Source organism: Oreochromis niloticus, linkage group LG18 (assembly GCF_001858045.2).
Source record: "Oreochromis niloticus isolate F11D_XX linkage group LG18, O_niloticus_UMD_NMBU, whole genome shotgun sequence".
NCBI lineage: Eukaryota > Metazoa > Chordata > Actinopteri > Cichliformes > Cichlidae > Oreochromis > Oreochromis niloticus.
The window spans coordinates 13,179,239-13,195,227 of NC_031982.2; the positions used below are offsets into that span (position 1 = coordinate 13,179,239).

Here is a 15,989-nt window from a genome sequence, read left to right on the forward strand (position 1 = left end):
TCAAATCTCACATGGTGAGAAAACACGTTAACATTTGTTATGACCCATTAAAGAAATCAAACCTCAAACCACTTCATCCTGAAAAAGGGAATGAGGGAATTTACATTTTTTAACATCCTTTTTTCCCCTAAACCTATAGTTTAACGTATACTGTATAGTTGAACCTCAGAGTAACTTTGTCAGCTCTCATATTTCTTTACAATGTCAGCAAAAACCTTTAAATTTGTTTTTAATCACTTTATTGTGACTGTACAAAAACTCAGTAAATAAAATAATAAACACTTGTTTTCGTGAAACACATCTGGCCAGTTCCACAGAGGTAAGATGATCCCATGCCTGTTTGCCCTTTTTTTTTTTTTACTTTGCAGGGGTCCAATAAACACACAGTTGTGAACATTTTCACTACATATCCCCTCCTAAGTTGTAACAATGTTCAACTTGCCAAGATGCACCAAATACACTGAATCAAACTCTAAAAAAAATTTAATAAAAAGGAAAAACACATCTTCAAAGATTTATTCAATTCAAAAGGTTGAAATGTTGCTTGTTTTTGTTCAGTAGTTTACTCACATTCACATCCCAACATGAGATTTTGTGCCAAAAAAAAAAACTAAAAAGAAAAACTGTGCAAATAAATAAAAATCAGATGCACACTCAGTCTCCTTCCCGCAAGGTCTTAGTTTGATCCATTCGCTGTACAGTGGCTCATAGTTCAAAAATGAATTCTCTATCTACACATCTACGGTCTCCACCACCACAGGCAATGTTTTTAAAAAAAGAGCATCTTGTCTTTTAAATATAAAATGTGTCCAAGCACTGCCGCAAGGACATGTTTTCATCAAAAAGCAGTCCAATCTGGCTTCAATTCTGCTCCGGGTCTTGTAAGAATCCCACTCATAAGTGGACTGTTATTATTATCGTCATCATATTCTCCATCGAGTCCCACCTCCTCAAACACTCTGTAACAGTAGCAGCGGGAGCTGGTCCCAATATCCCTTCAGCACAGAAGGAGGGAGAAAAAAAAAACAAAACAAAAAAAATCCTAAAATTTGAGTTCACCTCGTCTCACTGTCCCGTTCACCTGAGACAGAAAAATGTCCTGGTTTCAGCTGCAGAGAGGAGCTGCTGGGTCTAAGAACGGTTTCATGTTTTCTCTTGTGAAACAGTGAAAATCTAGGAGTTACTGGCAGCATTTTCATTGCTAGGTGAGCTTGGGGAGGAAGAGGAGGAGGAAGAGGGGGAGAAGTTCATTCTCGATAACCCCGGCGGGTCTGTGGCTGTGTTTTGTCCACTAAGACTCTTCCTGCACACGGGACACGTATCATGCTGTAAGAAACAGGGAACAGGAAGTTAACACTGTGATCAGCTTCAATACATGAACACAGCAGTTTTATTCCTACCCACAATCTTAATAATTCAGTAAAATGGACACTTGAATAAAGCGTTTAAACAACTGAAAGAAGCCTGGTTCCAGACAACAGCCTTGTGGCTACACTGTAGACATAATGCAGACTCTTCACTGGGTGTGTGCTTCCACTGTAATCAATGAAAATGCCTACATTAGGCGTGACAGCAATGAGTAAACTGAGTGCGCCACAAAGACCCACTCCACAAATGTAAAAATAGATGACGCTATTGGGTTGGGAAATCTTTTTTTAGGCTCCAGCGCCCCTCGCGACCCTGAAAAGGATAAGCGGAAGCGAATGGATGGATGGATGGAAATCTTTTTTTAACTACATAAATGACCTTTGATGCCAACATTTATTTAGCCAGTGTAGTCTGGCCATCCCACAAACTCAGTCAAACTGCCCTACCCTGAACATGCAAAAGAGGGCCTTCAGTTTTCAGGCCCCTCTTCTATGGAACCAGCTTCCACTTTGGGAGACAGACACTATCTCTACTTTTAAGATTAGACTTAAAACTTTCCTTTTTGCTAAAGCATATAGTTAGGGCTGGATCAGGTGACCCTGAATCCTCCCTTAGTTATGTTGCAATAGGTGTAGACTGCTGGGGGATTCCCATGATACACTGAGTATTTATTCTTCAGTCATCTTTCTAACTCACTATGTGTTAATAGACCTCTCTGCATTGAATCGTACTTGTTATTAATCTCTCTCTCTCTCTCTTCCACAGCATGTCTTTATCCTGTTTTCCTTCTCTCACCCCAACCGGTCGCAGCAGATGGCCGCCCCTCCCTGAGCCTGGTTCTTCCTGTTAAAAGGGAGTTTTTCCTTCCCACTGTTGCCAAAGTGTTTGCTCATAGGGGGTCATATGATTGTTGGGTTTTTCTTTGTATGTATTATTGTAGGGGCTACCTTACAATATAAAGCGCCTTGAGGCCACTGTTGTTGTGATTTGGTGCTATATAAATAAAATTGAATTGAATTGAATAAGCTCTGCATGTGGCCAGTAAAAAGAGAGAAAATCACCGCAAACAGTCTGAAAACCCTCCGTGTTCAGTGCAACCAAAGAGTTAGTGTTGGAATTTGTTATTGTAAATTCAATTTGACATATTTCTGTAAACAATGTAATTCAACTGCCTCTAGCCACAGCTTCAGTGACAAGGTGATTTCTTCAGGACTCACACGTCATAAGCTACTCATGTTAGAGCAAAATAAAACTAAATAACCCCCACCAACCAGAAAACATCTGACATCAACACAACGGCAGGATGAATGACAGCTCTTAAATAAGACATAAGCCGTGCCCACTCGTACACGGGTACTTTGGTAAACACTGCTTTATCTGTTTTGCCCTTTTAGCAATAGAGAGCTTTTGAAGAAAAAAAAAAAAAACTTTCCAGGGTGAAGATTGGCTCACAAATGTCAGCAAATTCCTGGAAGATTGCTGAAAGTATCAGAAGAGACATATGATATGCACTAAGGGAAAAAAAATGCAACCCATTTATAATATGACCTGCAAATAAGTGTAAGATGGGGAAATATTGTTTGTTTTTCCAAACTACCGGGCAATGATGCAGTATGTGTAAAACTGCAGGGATTAGAGTGTTTTTCTTTACTCCTGGAATACAGAAAACCACTAAAGTTTCAAAGCAGCAAGATTTAAGAGGGCCACCAGAGAATATTGAGAATCAGTGCTGCTTTTGAAAGTCTTTATTAAAACTGTAAAGCTATGATTTAGCAGTTAACTTGTTTACAGTATAATCAGAAACAATCAATTGTATTTATATAATATCAATTCATAACAGCACTCACCTAAAGGCACTTTATACTTTAAGGAAAATAACCTACAACATTAGAAAAAACCCAACTATCACACAACCCATTATGAGCAAGAACTTGGCAACATTGAGAGGAAAAACTCCCTTTTAACAGGAAGAAAACCTTTCAGCAGAACCAGATTCGGGGAGGGGCAGCCATCTTCTGCAACCACATTAGTAGTTTAGGAAGTACATAGGTTATATACAAATCAAATGATCCAAAACAAACCTGGCTTCATATGTAAGTGGTTGGTATAAATGAAATAACACAATTAATGTTTCAATCAGCTCTATAGTTCTGTTTGCATCATCCATTAAATATACATACCTGTTCCAGCCACGGTACTATACAGTCATTGTGAAACAAATGATTGCAGGGTAGCTGCCTAACACTCTCGTCAACACTGTAGTCTTCTTTGCACACGGGACACTCTAAACCAGCACCTGTGCAAACAGCAAACGACACACCATCTGTCTGTGCTCACACACACATCAGCCCCACGGAGAACTGAGATCACACTGATATAGTTTATTTGAGTTTAGGTAGTGTTGAGCAATTGTGACTGAAAGCCAAATGTCCCAAAAAAAGAGACATTTTTCAAAGGCTGTTTTCTCATTATTAAAAAAAAAAAAAACACAAAAAAAACACACTGTTGTTGAATCAGTAGAAATGTCTACACAGATGTTTTATTTATTTGGTTTTAAGTAGAGTGCATAGCTGAGCAGGTTGCAGTGAAATGTACAAAGAACCACACTGAAAATGAGAAGAGGACTTACTGACGTGCTCCTCTGTGATGGAAATCGTGGGTAAATTCTTTATCCTCTCTCTGTCTGCAGGAGGGGGACCCGTGTTTTCAAACTGGTTTAATAACTACAAATGAAAAACAGACAGGCTCACAATGACCAGCTGTGACCAAATCAGAATGACAACAAGGCCGATCAAATCAAAGGAAACTTCTCTTCATATTTCTATATGCCTGATCATCAGTGCTTCATTAGGCACTTGCAAACATGCATTCTTTGACTCTAGACACAAAAAAAGAAAAATGTTAATTTGGACATTCTCCTTTTTTCGAATCCCCTCCCACGGTTGCTGCTATTTTTAGAGTGAACCCTGAAATTCCTGTTCTGACCAGACCCTCATGTTGAGGATCATTAATATTGATGGGAGACGGGTCAATGAAAGCTATGACCCAGGGACCAAACCGCAAGTTTCAGTGAATGAGTCCACAGTGTCCAAGCCTGAAGGCAGCATATCAGGTCAGGAATGTGACCTGGAGAATTTTTTTATAGTCACACACTTGTACACTGAACTCATCAGGGTCAACACGGAGAACTACTAACATCCTGAGGAGTTTCAGGGCATCATGAAAAGATAATTCTTCCATCATTTGGTTCCTTTGACTTTCTCCTTTGCTTAAATTAATATTTTTTACATTATTAGAGACCCAGCATTCATCAAAAATGTGCATAAACATGTGGTCTGGGGAAGGGATGGATGTGAAAGTTGCAGGAAGGTTAGAAGTGATGCTGGGTTGCACAAGAAGATGCTCCTTTAGACTGACGGTTTTATACAATTCCAGGGGGATACTGCTTGTGACCTTAACTTCAGGCCTGCATTGTGCTTTGTCATTTCCTTAAGATACAACACTGGTGTAATTTCTGCTATTTCTGTGTTTGTTGTGGTGGCTCTCTTGTTTTGCCTCCATGCGCCTCTGTGTTCTTATCCTGTCCTCGGTCACATTAAACACTATGAATTAAAAAACAAGCTGCACATTTCACTAAATTATGTTCAAGTCACAGATACATTCTGAGCCAGTTAGCCTAGAGCTTTGTCTTTAAACTTCACCTTAATAACATTACAGTAATGTCTGATTTGGACTTCTGCAAAGAATCTTTGAGTTTTCTACGCAACCTGTGTAAGTAGCCGATGTCGTTGCCCACATTTAGGGTCGTGCTGGTGCGTTACGTGTTAATTACCATGCGGTTATGTCCTGATGTTTCATATCCAGTGCCAGCCGATAGAAGAAAAAAAAATGCTGGGAGTTTTTTCCCTCCTAGGTCCTCGCTCTTTGTTGTAATCAGCCCCCCCTCCCATCTCCCACAGAGTAATTTTTGTTTGTTTTTTTAGTGTATTCTCATCAGCTGATGCAGATTTACATTTTAGCTAGTCATCTAAATTTGAAAGCCTTCAAGGTCAAATCTCTGAAGCCTCTCTGTGTATGTTAGTGAGACTTCCTGGAACACCAGAGGGAGGTTCCAAATGTTGTGCTGAACACTTTTATATTGGTTCATTGTATTTTTAAGTGCTAAACTTGCTAAAATGACCCCGGCCTGAAATCCAGGGCCCAGGTCTTGTATTTACTAAAACACAGTATCCCTGCAACTCTGTTGAATAGATTTGTTGGACTCAAAAGCCAAGTATAAAATTCTGTTTATCTCTATTTCCATGTGAAAGAAAAACATTGTACATACCTGCGTAATGATAGCATCGAGCCCATTGGCACCCCAGGCATAGTCCATTGGATTGGAATGTAGCATACCCCTGCAAATTAAGAAGGATGTTAACAAAGTAAAAAGTCTCCTGAAATAAGTAAGCAATGTCTCTATCATACATTCTTAAACTTACCAAGGTCCCATCCCAATATTTGGCATGGCTGTAGGTGCTATAATTCCATTTACTAGCTGCTGGATAATTCTAGTCAGGAAAAAAGAAACATCACAAAAACAAACTACTTACAACAAGCAACAGGGTTCAAACTGAGAAACAGTGGGATTAATACTGTTACCATAACATGTGACATATAATATTTGCACATAACATAGTAGCAAGCCAAGCTGTTTCCCCTGTCACTTCTTCTCAGTCATGCTCTACTGCTGAAAATGTCTCACCCCTCTAATGTGGGCACTCCTTCATGTCGCGTACCCTGTCGCCGAGGAACATGCCGACCCCGTGGTTGCCGTGCACCGTATCTTTGCCGCGATGCCATTTCCCGCTCTCTCCTGTTTTCCGTCTCTCGGTTGTCCTCTGTGGGTAGCCGCAACCGAAGGTCAAAGTTTTCATCAAAAATCCCAAGGGCGAATGGACCATAACCCGGGGGAAATGGGAATAAGTGCTGGTGATCCATGTTCTAGTGATAGAGACAGAGGCAATGTCAAAATATAGTGTAGGGTGTAAAAAAAAAAGGTTTTTCAGGACCAGCTGATTTATCACATCACACTGACCTCCAAGACTGGGCGGAACTGATCACTGGAAGAGGAAGTAGAGGCAGACCCATTTTCAGCACTGCATAAACACAGAAAGTGAAACGTTAAGAGGTAGAAATGTACTGAAATATTAAACTAAGTAGTGATACACCGATTTATCATCGGAGCATCAGTACACAAGTACCTTCTGCCTATGGTTACTGGTGGCACAAATTTTGCACTGATGTTCTGATGCACTGACTAAATGTTCAAAGAGAGTGTGATGAAGAGCTAAACTTTGTTTCAGTGGACTTCTTCAGATTGATCCTCCTTACCTTCTTTCTTCAGGCAGTTCCTCAATAAAACCAGATTCACAGCGTGGACACGTGTAGTCCTACAATGAAAATATAAATTTGAATCCCTGACACAAACACAATTGTCTATTTATTAGGTCAAACACCAACATTATATACTTGGGCAACCCATAATAATATTTTTTTTTTTTTTTATTTAAATTGTCTTTAGGAGCGTTTATGGAGTGCAACTTTATTGAGCAGGGCTTAGAAGTTTCCTACATTTAAAGGGCACTGTGTCACAAAGCTGAGCAGCAGACTGACTAAAGAGAAACCGTTACTGCAACATTCAAGAAGCTTCATGTGAAAGGCTTTGACAACAAAGTGCTGGGAGGTTGGTTGGTGCCACAACAGCAGAGCCGACAGAGAGTGACTTTGTAATGATTTAACAACTACAATCAGCCAAAAACAGTCTTTACTGGAAAGCATTCCCCGCTAAGAGGTGTCTCCTGAGTAAAAAAAAAAAGAACTCCCCTAAATCGAAAGTGAGCCCGCGGTCTTCCGTTAGCTTGCCCGTTAACGTCAAAAGGCTACCGCGGCTGAACTTGTCAAGCCCTTAACGTCAGCTCTACCTGGTTGTCATTTAGTTACGTTCAATATAATAACGGTAAAACATGACATCTCAACCCGAGCGTATCCGCCAGCCTGATTAGTGACACCTGACTACCACCCCGTCCTTTACTACAGGGCTAGCCGAACTAGCGCAGCTAAACAGCAGCAAATGACTCGAGAGACTCTCTGAGTGCCACACGCACATAAAATCAGACAAGCTCGGATATTACTCATCATCCTTCACGCGGACAAAAGGTGTCTCTACGGCCCTTACCGGTAAACGCGGACTAATCTCTGCTGAACACCGGTGACAAAAAAACCGGCAGGGCCGTGGGGGAGCTTCAGCCATTTCTGAGCAGGAGAGCAGTTCGCACAGTACGGACGGGTAGCAACAAGGGACAACGGCAACAGCTCTTGCAACAGGAAACGGAAACTAACGCGCACCTGACACGACAGGCAGAAAATGACTTCCGGTGTATTTACCTCCAAATTATAATTTCTGTTCTTCTATCTTATCATAAAACGAACTAAACGAATATATAATATAGAAGCAAGTCTTTAGTTTTATTTTTTGTCAGTTTTGTCAAATTTGAGAAGGCCCTATTGGTGCATTTTTGACCTACCCTGGTATGGCTGTAAGACAAAGTGTTTTGTCTATCTGTATATTGTACTACCTTTTCAGAACTTTTTAAACCTGATCATTTTTATAATAATAAGAGGAAGAAGGCAAAGAAGAAAGAGAACTAACCCTTTTTAAACAATAAAAGTGAACCTGAAAAGAAGCTAAATGATAACAATAAATAAATGATTAAAATATTGCACTATAATTACTGTATTTTTATTCTTCTTTCGACTGATCATCTGCCTACTCCTCTGTCACACGAATCCTCGGCATGTCCTCCTTCACTGCATCCATCTTCTTCCTGCCTGACAGCTCAATAGTCAGAGTTTGTGGTAACAATATATTCACTATCCCTCGTCTTTACAAGTCCAAACAATTTCAATAGGGCTGGGAGATGTGAAGAAAAAAATCTTACCACAGGTTGTTTTGTTGTTGTTTGTTTATTTGTTTGTCTGTTTTCCTTTGGGGGTTTGAAGATGAAGGATGATTATTTACATTGTTTACGATTCGGAATTTAAGAAAGCATGGTTTTAAAATTATTATATACCTATTTACTACATAGACTGTAAAGTAAATGTGGTTAAGACTCGAGGTAAAAAATAATGCTTTTATTCTGGTGAGTGGAAACCGGAAGTTTTGTGGGGAAATTCAGCCTGAAGTCGCCCCGCTTCTACCGTAACTACTGCAGGCCTTTTTTGTCGTCCCTGCTCGTCTTTTTTAGAAGTGCATTTTTCTTCCTGCTGCGACCATGGAGTCTGGCGATGCAGGTAAACGTTTACAGTGAGATTTACACCAAATACGTGCAAACTGCACTTTAAGGTCGATCGTTTATCCGTTAAATCTGACAAGCTAATTTAGCTTGTTTGAACCAGTGTACAACACCAGCTAAGTTAACTAGCTGTTGGGTTAGCTAGACTAGGTAAAGGTCGGGTTTTAAATACAGTTCGATAAATACACACTTTCAACTGCAGTCTTTAATAATCATATTTAAAGACACAACTGCCTCTTTAACCCAGTTCAGAGTTCGTCACATAGCTACTGAAAATTGTTTTGTTGCTCGAATAAGTTTTTTTTAAAAAGGCTAGCACTACTCTTCGCCAGCTTATAAAATAAGTGTCAGATTTCCTGATGTGCTAGTTGTTTCAGAGGGTGGCACTATCTTTTGTTAGAGGTTTAGGGTTGTTGTCACATACATTGTATTTTATCATGTATTTGAGGTCGAGGAGGGTGGAAGTCCAGACCCATCCAACCACAGAAAAGCAAGATGAACATGACGATTCTCCGTCAAGAAAAACTGATAGCTCAGAAGAAAAAAGAGATTGAAGAAAGAATGGCAGAGCAAGCAAAAATGAATGTGCAAACCACTAGCAAGCCTCTGTCTGAAAGGTAATTATACACATCCTATTATGGCCCACATTCAGTTTGAATACCAACAACAATCTGATACTTGTACACGTGAATGTTTTCTTTGATGCCAACAGTGACCTTAGACTTGAAAACATGTTTTTAAAAATACTTTTATCCCTGTAGTTCTACCAGTGTCCAAGGGGCTTCCACAAATAAGTTCGCAAATGATGGGAGCTTCTTACAGCAGTTCATGAAGATGCAGAAGGAAAAGGCACATGTGTCTGGTTAGTACCTGATTCTGCACAGCTTACTCAAAATATTGAATGAAATTTAGCAGAGCTTTAGATGGGACAGTTTGCATTAGTATGCATAACCTAATTAATTAGAATCTAAATATAATAGAATTTAGTAGAAGGGTTTTCCTGAAGTGTCTCCTTTTCTTTCTAGGTTCCATCAATGACGCCAAGATCCCATCAACCCCAACTTTATCACCAGGAGGAAATGCGCTACAGAAAAAGAGCATTTTCGTTGGCCAGCGACCTGGCCTTGGAGTCAGCAGCATGCTAAATCAGTTCAAGAGCTTCTCACAGTCCAAGAAGAATCCTATTCTCAGCCAGAGGCCAAGTGTCTTTTGTTCTCCAGATGGCGAAGATGAGGAAGAAGAGGCCGATTACTCCAAATTCTTAGAGATGAAAGGTAATTCCTGGCCTGTGTTTTTCATTGTGTCAGGGGACACCTCCATGGCTTGGACATTTCAGTGCATCCTCTGCGTACTCCAGTGGAACAGTTGCCTTGTGACTGGCATTTTGTCATTTGTGCCCTTTGAGTAAATGTACTCATAGCGTGCTTAAAGTCTCTCCCCCAGAGGATTCAGACACCAGACTCATTATCGACAAGATGGCTTCTTTTGTGGCCGAGGGGGGACCTGAGTTGGAGAAGAAGGCTAAGGAAGACTACAAGGACAATCCTGTTTTCTCGTAAGTTTGAAGGACATTGTCACTTAACTTATTGAGACTTATTTTACTCTGAAAGTTTTTTTCAGACGTATCTGTTTACAATTTTTGTCCTTGCCTTTTAGTTTTTTGTATGATAAGAGCAGCGTGGAATATCTCTACTACAAGAAAAAGATTGCAGAATTGAAAAAGGATTTGCAAAGACCAGAGAAACTCTCAGATAATGGTAAATGGCATTTTTATTTCACACAATTCCTTTTCTGCTCTTTTTCTTTAATCTTTCCTCTCAGAGTTACTGTTATTGCACAGGAATGGATGCCAGTACCGCATTCTCAGATACACTTACAATTTTCAGGTATTATAATCTGACTACTGAGATACTCAGAGCTTGATAGTGATGGCTAAAATAGTGACCACAGAAGCCTGTAACTAATGTACTATTGCAATGAAGTTCATCATAACTTGATCAGTTTTGAAAACTGCATAGCAGAAGGCTCACATTTCTCAGTAGTGTTAGTCCAGCTCACCAACTACACCAATATTTTTTCATTTTAAATGTGTAACTTTTACTGTGTCCACTCCTAGCATATCTAAAACTGAGATATTTGGAAAGCAGCTGAACCATGTATTATGTATTTTAAAGTTCTGATCTGGATTGGCACTTTTCAACACCCACTTTCTGCTTCTGATTGGGTCTTTTTCCAACTTCAAGCCAACACGTCACAACTAGCCTTTGCTTTTAACTGTGCTAAATATGTTGCAGATTTTGCTTTCAGACTCTCAGTCTGTTTTCTGGCACAATGACTGTGCTATAGTGTTTTATTTTTTGATAAGTCTTGAATAAATACAGCATTAGATTTTGACTTGGACAGTGTAATGAATGCAGATGTAAGTTTTAAATTATAGTTATACTGTATGTTGTTGGAGTCTCTCAGGGCTTCATTCTTCATTTGTTACAGTAAAAGCCTCAAATCCATACAGTTCCCCATTCACCACCCCTGTCCCCCTTGCTCCTCCTTCCCTTTTCCTTTTCTTATCCCCTATTGGCTCTAGACTGGTGGTGTATGAGGGCCAGTTGAGTACGGTACAGTAGTAGAGTGTGAATTGACTCCCAGTACTAATAGGCTGCTTAAAGTCTCCCCCCCAGTGGACGCGGAAACCCAGCAGGTGGCTGAGAAGCTGGCCAAGTTTGTGGCGGAGGGTGGCCCAGAGGTGGAAGCCATCGCTGCTGAGCGCAACCGAAACAACCCAGCCTTCAGGTAAGTGTTCATATCTGTTTCTGTGTCCTGCATGTCTCACATTTTCTTTTTTAATAGTTCGTCTGAACTGTATGAATCTTCTGTCCTTCAGTTTTTTATATGATGAACAAAGTCCAGCCCACCGTTTCTACAAAGAGAAAGTAAAGGAGTATCGTGCTGCAAACTCTCAGAACTCTGCAGATTTAACAGGAGATTCTAGGACAGCTGTTAAGCCACCAGCTGCTTTTCCAGTACCAGAATTCTCTCCACAGCAGAGCCAGCCATCTGCACTTAACTTTAAGGAGTCAGAACCCCCACCTGTGAAACGAAAGAGGAAGAGCAGATGGGGGTCTGAAGATGACAAAGTCGACCTGCCTATTCCTCCAATTGTTGTTCCTCATGAGAACAGTCTTCCAGACCCTAACGCACCATCACTTTCTGGTATTTACTCTACAAATGTGCAAGTACTGTTCATGTGTTTATTTGTAGGGGATGAATATTAATTTAATCCCAAACCTTTTTCTTGTGCAATTCTTTCAGAAGACAGTGTTATGTGCTTTGCAGCTGACAACAAATATTGTTAAATATTTTCCAACTTATGCATGCTAATGCTCATAGCCATATTTCATAAAGTCATCTGAACATTGAGCCCAGCAAGATAGTTTGACGATTAATGAAAAATTGAGATTGCTAGCATTATACATACTAATGGATATTCCCCGTTTTAGCCCAGGAGCTGAGAGGTCTGGGTTATAAAAAAGGGAAGCCTCTTGGTCTGGTTGGAGTGACAGAATTATCTGAGGACCAGAAGAGACAATTGAAAGAACAACAAGAGGTATGGAAGTATTAAAAAAGAATACATAGTGTTGTTGCTTTAGTCTTTTAAATTTCTTTCAAATCAAACAATATTATAATTTCCAGGAAGTTCCTAACAACGTACGTGTTGCTAACTGAGCAGGCGTTGTTTTTTTGCAGATGCAAGAGATGTATGACATGATTATGAAGCACAAGCGTGCGATGGCAGACATGCAGGTGATGTGGGAGAAGGCCATAAGAGAGCATCAGCACGAGTATGACAGCGATGAAGAGGTGGACCAGCAAGCGGGGACCTGGGAACATCGGCTCCGAAAGATGGAAATGGAGAAGACTCGCGGTGAGTTTTACCAGCAGCCTGGAAAATCATTCATATACACTTTAACTCTATAGGCTTTTGAAGACTTAGTATGTGATCCTTTCTGATTTAAAAAAAAAAATTAAATGTCTGTTCCAGAATGGGCTGAATCTCTGACAGAAATGGGTAAAGGGAAGCACTTTATTGGTGACTTCCTGCCCCCAGAGGAGCTGGAGAAGTTTATGGAGACTTTCAAGGCACTAAAGGTCAGTTTTCATTTGAATTCAACACTTCCCCAAGTTGGGAAGGAAATATCAGGATTTGCTTAATGCATCATGCATGTTATTTCCGGGGAAAAGAAAGGATTGCTAAATTAGGCCCTTGTAAATCAGTTTATATATATATATATATATATATATATATTAAGTATAATTTTTAGTGGCTTTTTGACCAAGAAAGGCATGCATATCTATTAGTAGAGCTGAGGTTTTTCTGAAATGCCTCAGCAGTTGAACCCAGACTGCCCATTTCCCAGCACATTCCTCATCCCTTTCTGAAAGTCCCCTAGGAACAGACTATAATTGCTACTTTAAAAAGAAATCTGTGTGATTTGGCACTGTTATTATCTCATCAAAAAGTATCAAAGCTGAAAAAATGAACACTATGAACGTAATTTGTCTGCCAGAAGCATGGGAAGTTGTTAGAAAGTCAGCTCCAGGATGTGGCTTTTTAAATAGCAAACAGAATACAGTTTGAGTCTAAGCACGTATAAACAAAGACAAGTGTCTTTGAGGAAAATGTAATATAACTGTTGGGTTATTATAGTACGTATGTTTTTGCAGGCTGTATTTGATGAAGGCCTGAAAGCTGAGTCTTATTGATGATGTATCTACATCATCTATAATGTTCTAAACATTTAAAACAACTAAACAATAGAAGACACCTATGACTTACCTGTGCAGAACTAATAATCAACTATATACACTCCCTGTTTCTGTACATGTGCACTTCCCAAGGATGATAAACATTGTTGCTTTATTTTAGCCGTCTCCATGTCCCATTTGCTTCATGTTTATGCGACATCTTTAGGATTTTTTGAGTGTTTCTAATAAAACTGAATTATGATTCCTACAGTCATAAAAAAATAATGTGTTGAATCAAAACACAATGCTGCTTCTGTTTGTTATGAATGCTCAACTTTTTCTCCTGGATTCACAGGAGGGTCGGGACCCTGACTACTCAGAATACAAAGAGTTTAAGTTGACGGTGGAGAATCTCGGTTTCCGAATGCTCATGAAGATGGGCTGGAAAGAAGGCGAAGGCCTCGGCAGTGAAGGACAGGGAATAAAGGCTCCTGTCAACAAGTGAGCATTTCTACTTATAATATCATCCTTCTAATATTTAAACTAAACTGAACTCAGTGCTGTTGTGAGCAAAAGTTTGCATATGCTAATCATGGACATGAATGCCATGGTAAATTGGGGCTTTAAATGATTTCTTTTAACTGTGAATTTTCAGGATGGATTGATTGTAATTGTATTTGGTTAAATGTCTCTTATCAAGTTGCACCTCAACCAGACACTTTTGGTATTGTCAAACCAGTTCATTTAAATTGCCTGGTTTTCTACCACAACCCAGCTTTTAAACATAGTCTACAGATTTTCAATAAGGTTGAGGTCGGGGCTTTGGGCACGCCATTCCATCAGCTTAATGTTAACCTGCTTTGACTGAAATTTGGTTTGGATAATCTTGAAGGTGTTGGGTTTTTTTTTTAGAGCAGCATCGTCTTTATTGGTCAGTACCCTCTCACTCCATGTCAATGTAAAACAGTGTGGACAGTGACACTGGTGTTCCAGCAGTTTCCAGTTCTTGAGCTTTGGCAGTTATAAAAAAGATTCCAACTTGTGCACCATTTCTTGTTTTGTTTTTTGTTTGTTTTGTTTTTTAAGTCGATAGAGAGTAATATATGCTGTACAATCACTCCATCCTGGAAGACTAACGGTTGAAAAAATTCTAAATAACCATGAAATTCATGCCCATGATGAGTGTATGTAAACTACACCTGATTTACTGCTTCAGTCACAGGGTACTTTGATACATAAATTGCAGGAATTATTAGTTCAACATTTAGTGCAGTAAGTATATAAAAGTATAATTTGGTGTCGTTAAATGACCCTGTAATGACAGGGTCAGGAATGTATTACTTAGCAGTCAGTGTACAGTGTGTGCTTGTAAATCTTGTAGGCGTTTTTACCTAAATAGGAATTAGCAGACCTATTTAGGTATAAATAGCTGAATATAAACAGAGCCACTATTACCACTGGCTCTGTTTATATTCAGCTGTCTCAGGAGGCCATGAGTTTGACAGTGAGCCAACATGCACAGTAGCCATTCATTAATACTTTCATTATTTACACCTCTGATTTGGAAGAGCAGTTGTTATTATTAGAGACTGTAACACTCGTATCAGAGAGACACAAAAAAGGCTTATTTTATGATCTCTCTGTCTCACTCCAGGGGAACTACGGCTATGAATGGAGCAGGATTTGGAATTGACCGCCCAGCTGAGCTCACAAAAGGTGATGATGAATATGACGCTTTTAGAAAGAGGATGATGCTCGCCTACCGCTTCAGGCCCAACCCACTGGTAACATCTCTTTTATGTTTTCTATCATTATAAAATTTCACCAATTTATGTAAACTGTTTACATAATTTGGATTTGCATAAAGAAAGCCACACATTGTTTCCGTGTTATGATCTATTGACTTTTTAAAGAAGATTTCTGCTGCACATCCACACACAGTCTTTTGTTGTGCTTGAATTTAATCTGCTTTTTCTTTTGTCTTTTTACAGAATAATCCACGGAGACCATATTACTAATGTAGACAGCTGTTTATGTTTATACTTGTTCTTCTTTATTGTAACTTAAAAGCTTTTTTTCTCCAGTTGCCACAGCTCCGCTTCATTACAAAATGAACACTGTTGCACAGTAGAAATTTTGAAATACTGTGTGTGTGTGTGTGTGTGTGTGTGTGTGTGTGTGTGTGTGTGTGTGTGTGTGTGCGCGCCCAAGAGGATGACGAAGTTTGAAAATGGAATAAAGATCTGTAGATTCTCTAGTTTGTTTGGTGTAATTACACACCGTCTTTCAGTATTTGATCATCTGTGTTATATTTCAATTCAAGACTGTAACAAATACTGTCCTCACCCGACTTCTATAATGAGTAAACTCATTACATTTTTTTGCTTTACCATCTAATAAACTCACTTCTGCTTTAGCACACAATTTTCTGTATAATTTTGCTTACTGTGTTCTGTAACAATTTCGATTATTTTCACTATATGCTACAGTTTCTGCAATAAAACAGCCACTTCCTGAAATGTGCAGTTATCTTTTCACCTACTT

The 15,989-nt window shown here is 39.5% G+C and overlaps 2 protein-coding genes across 2 annotated transcripts; one reads left to right on the forward strand and one right to left on the reverse strand.

The window, feature by feature from the left end:
• Positions 1-222: 222 nt before the first annotated feature.
• On the reverse strand, positions 223-7,744 carry rnf126 (ring finger protein 126). The gene is made up of 9 exons (XM_003438188.5): positions 7,586-7,744; positions 6,742-6,800; positions 6,446-6,506; positions 6,113-6,351; positions 5,850-5,918; positions 5,696-5,765; positions 3,998-4,091; positions 3,549-3,664; positions 223-1,326 (listed from the first exon to the last, which is right to left on the reverse strand). Exons 1-9 carry the CDS (start codon positions 7,658-7,660, stop codon positions 1,174-1,176), a joined length of 936 nt encoding a protein of 311 aa, XP_003438236.1. The 5' UTR covers positions 7,661-7,744; the 3' UTR covers positions 223-1,173.
• Positions 7,745-8,546: 802 nt separating this feature from the next.
• On the forward strand, positions 8,547-15,964 carry sugp1 (SURP and G patch domain containing 1). The gene is made up of 14 exons (XM_005476172.4): positions 8,547-8,700; positions 9,151-9,319; positions 9,464-9,564; positions 9,728-9,976; positions 10,134-10,257; positions 10,359-10,459; positions 11,369-11,492; positions 11,584-11,912; positions 12,200-12,306; positions 12,447-12,624; positions 12,742-12,848; positions 13,801-13,946; positions 15,100-15,229; positions 15,437-15,964. Exons 1-14 carry the CDS (start codon positions 8,682-8,684, stop codon positions 15,461-15,463), a joined length of 1,911 nt encoding a protein of 636 aa, XP_005476229.1. The 5' UTR covers positions 8,547-8,681; the 3' UTR covers positions 15,464-15,964.
• The last annotated feature ends 25 nt before the right edge of the window (positions 15,965-15,989 follow it).

What these genes read in the sequence shown, in the direction of transcription:
- rnf126 (XM_003438188.5), bottom strand. Translation starts at nt 7,660, where the DNA reads ATGGCTGAAGCTCCCCCACGGCCCTGCCGGTTTTTTTGTCACCGGTGT. An exon ending in AGATTAGTCCGCGTTTACCG is followed by an intron (nt 6,801 to 7,585) that starts GTAAGGGCCGTA and finishes TTTTCATTGTAG; the next exon opens with GACTACACGTGTCCACGCTG. An exon ending in AGTTCCGCCCAGTCTTGGAG is followed by an intron (nt 6,352 to 6,445) that starts GTCAGTGTGATG and finishes CTCTATCACTAG; the next exon opens with AACATGGATCACCAGCACTT.
- sugp1 (XM_005476172.4), top strand. An exon ending in GGAAATGGAGAAGACTCGCG is followed by an intron (nt 12,625 to 12,741) that starts GTGAGTTTTACC and finishes TGTCTGTTCCAG; the next exon opens with AATGGGCTGAATCTCTGACA. An exon ending in GCTTCAGGCCCAACCCACTG is followed by an intron (nt 15,230 to 15,436) that starts GTAACATCTCTT and finishes GTCTTTTTACAG; the next exon opens with AATAATCCACGGAGACCATA.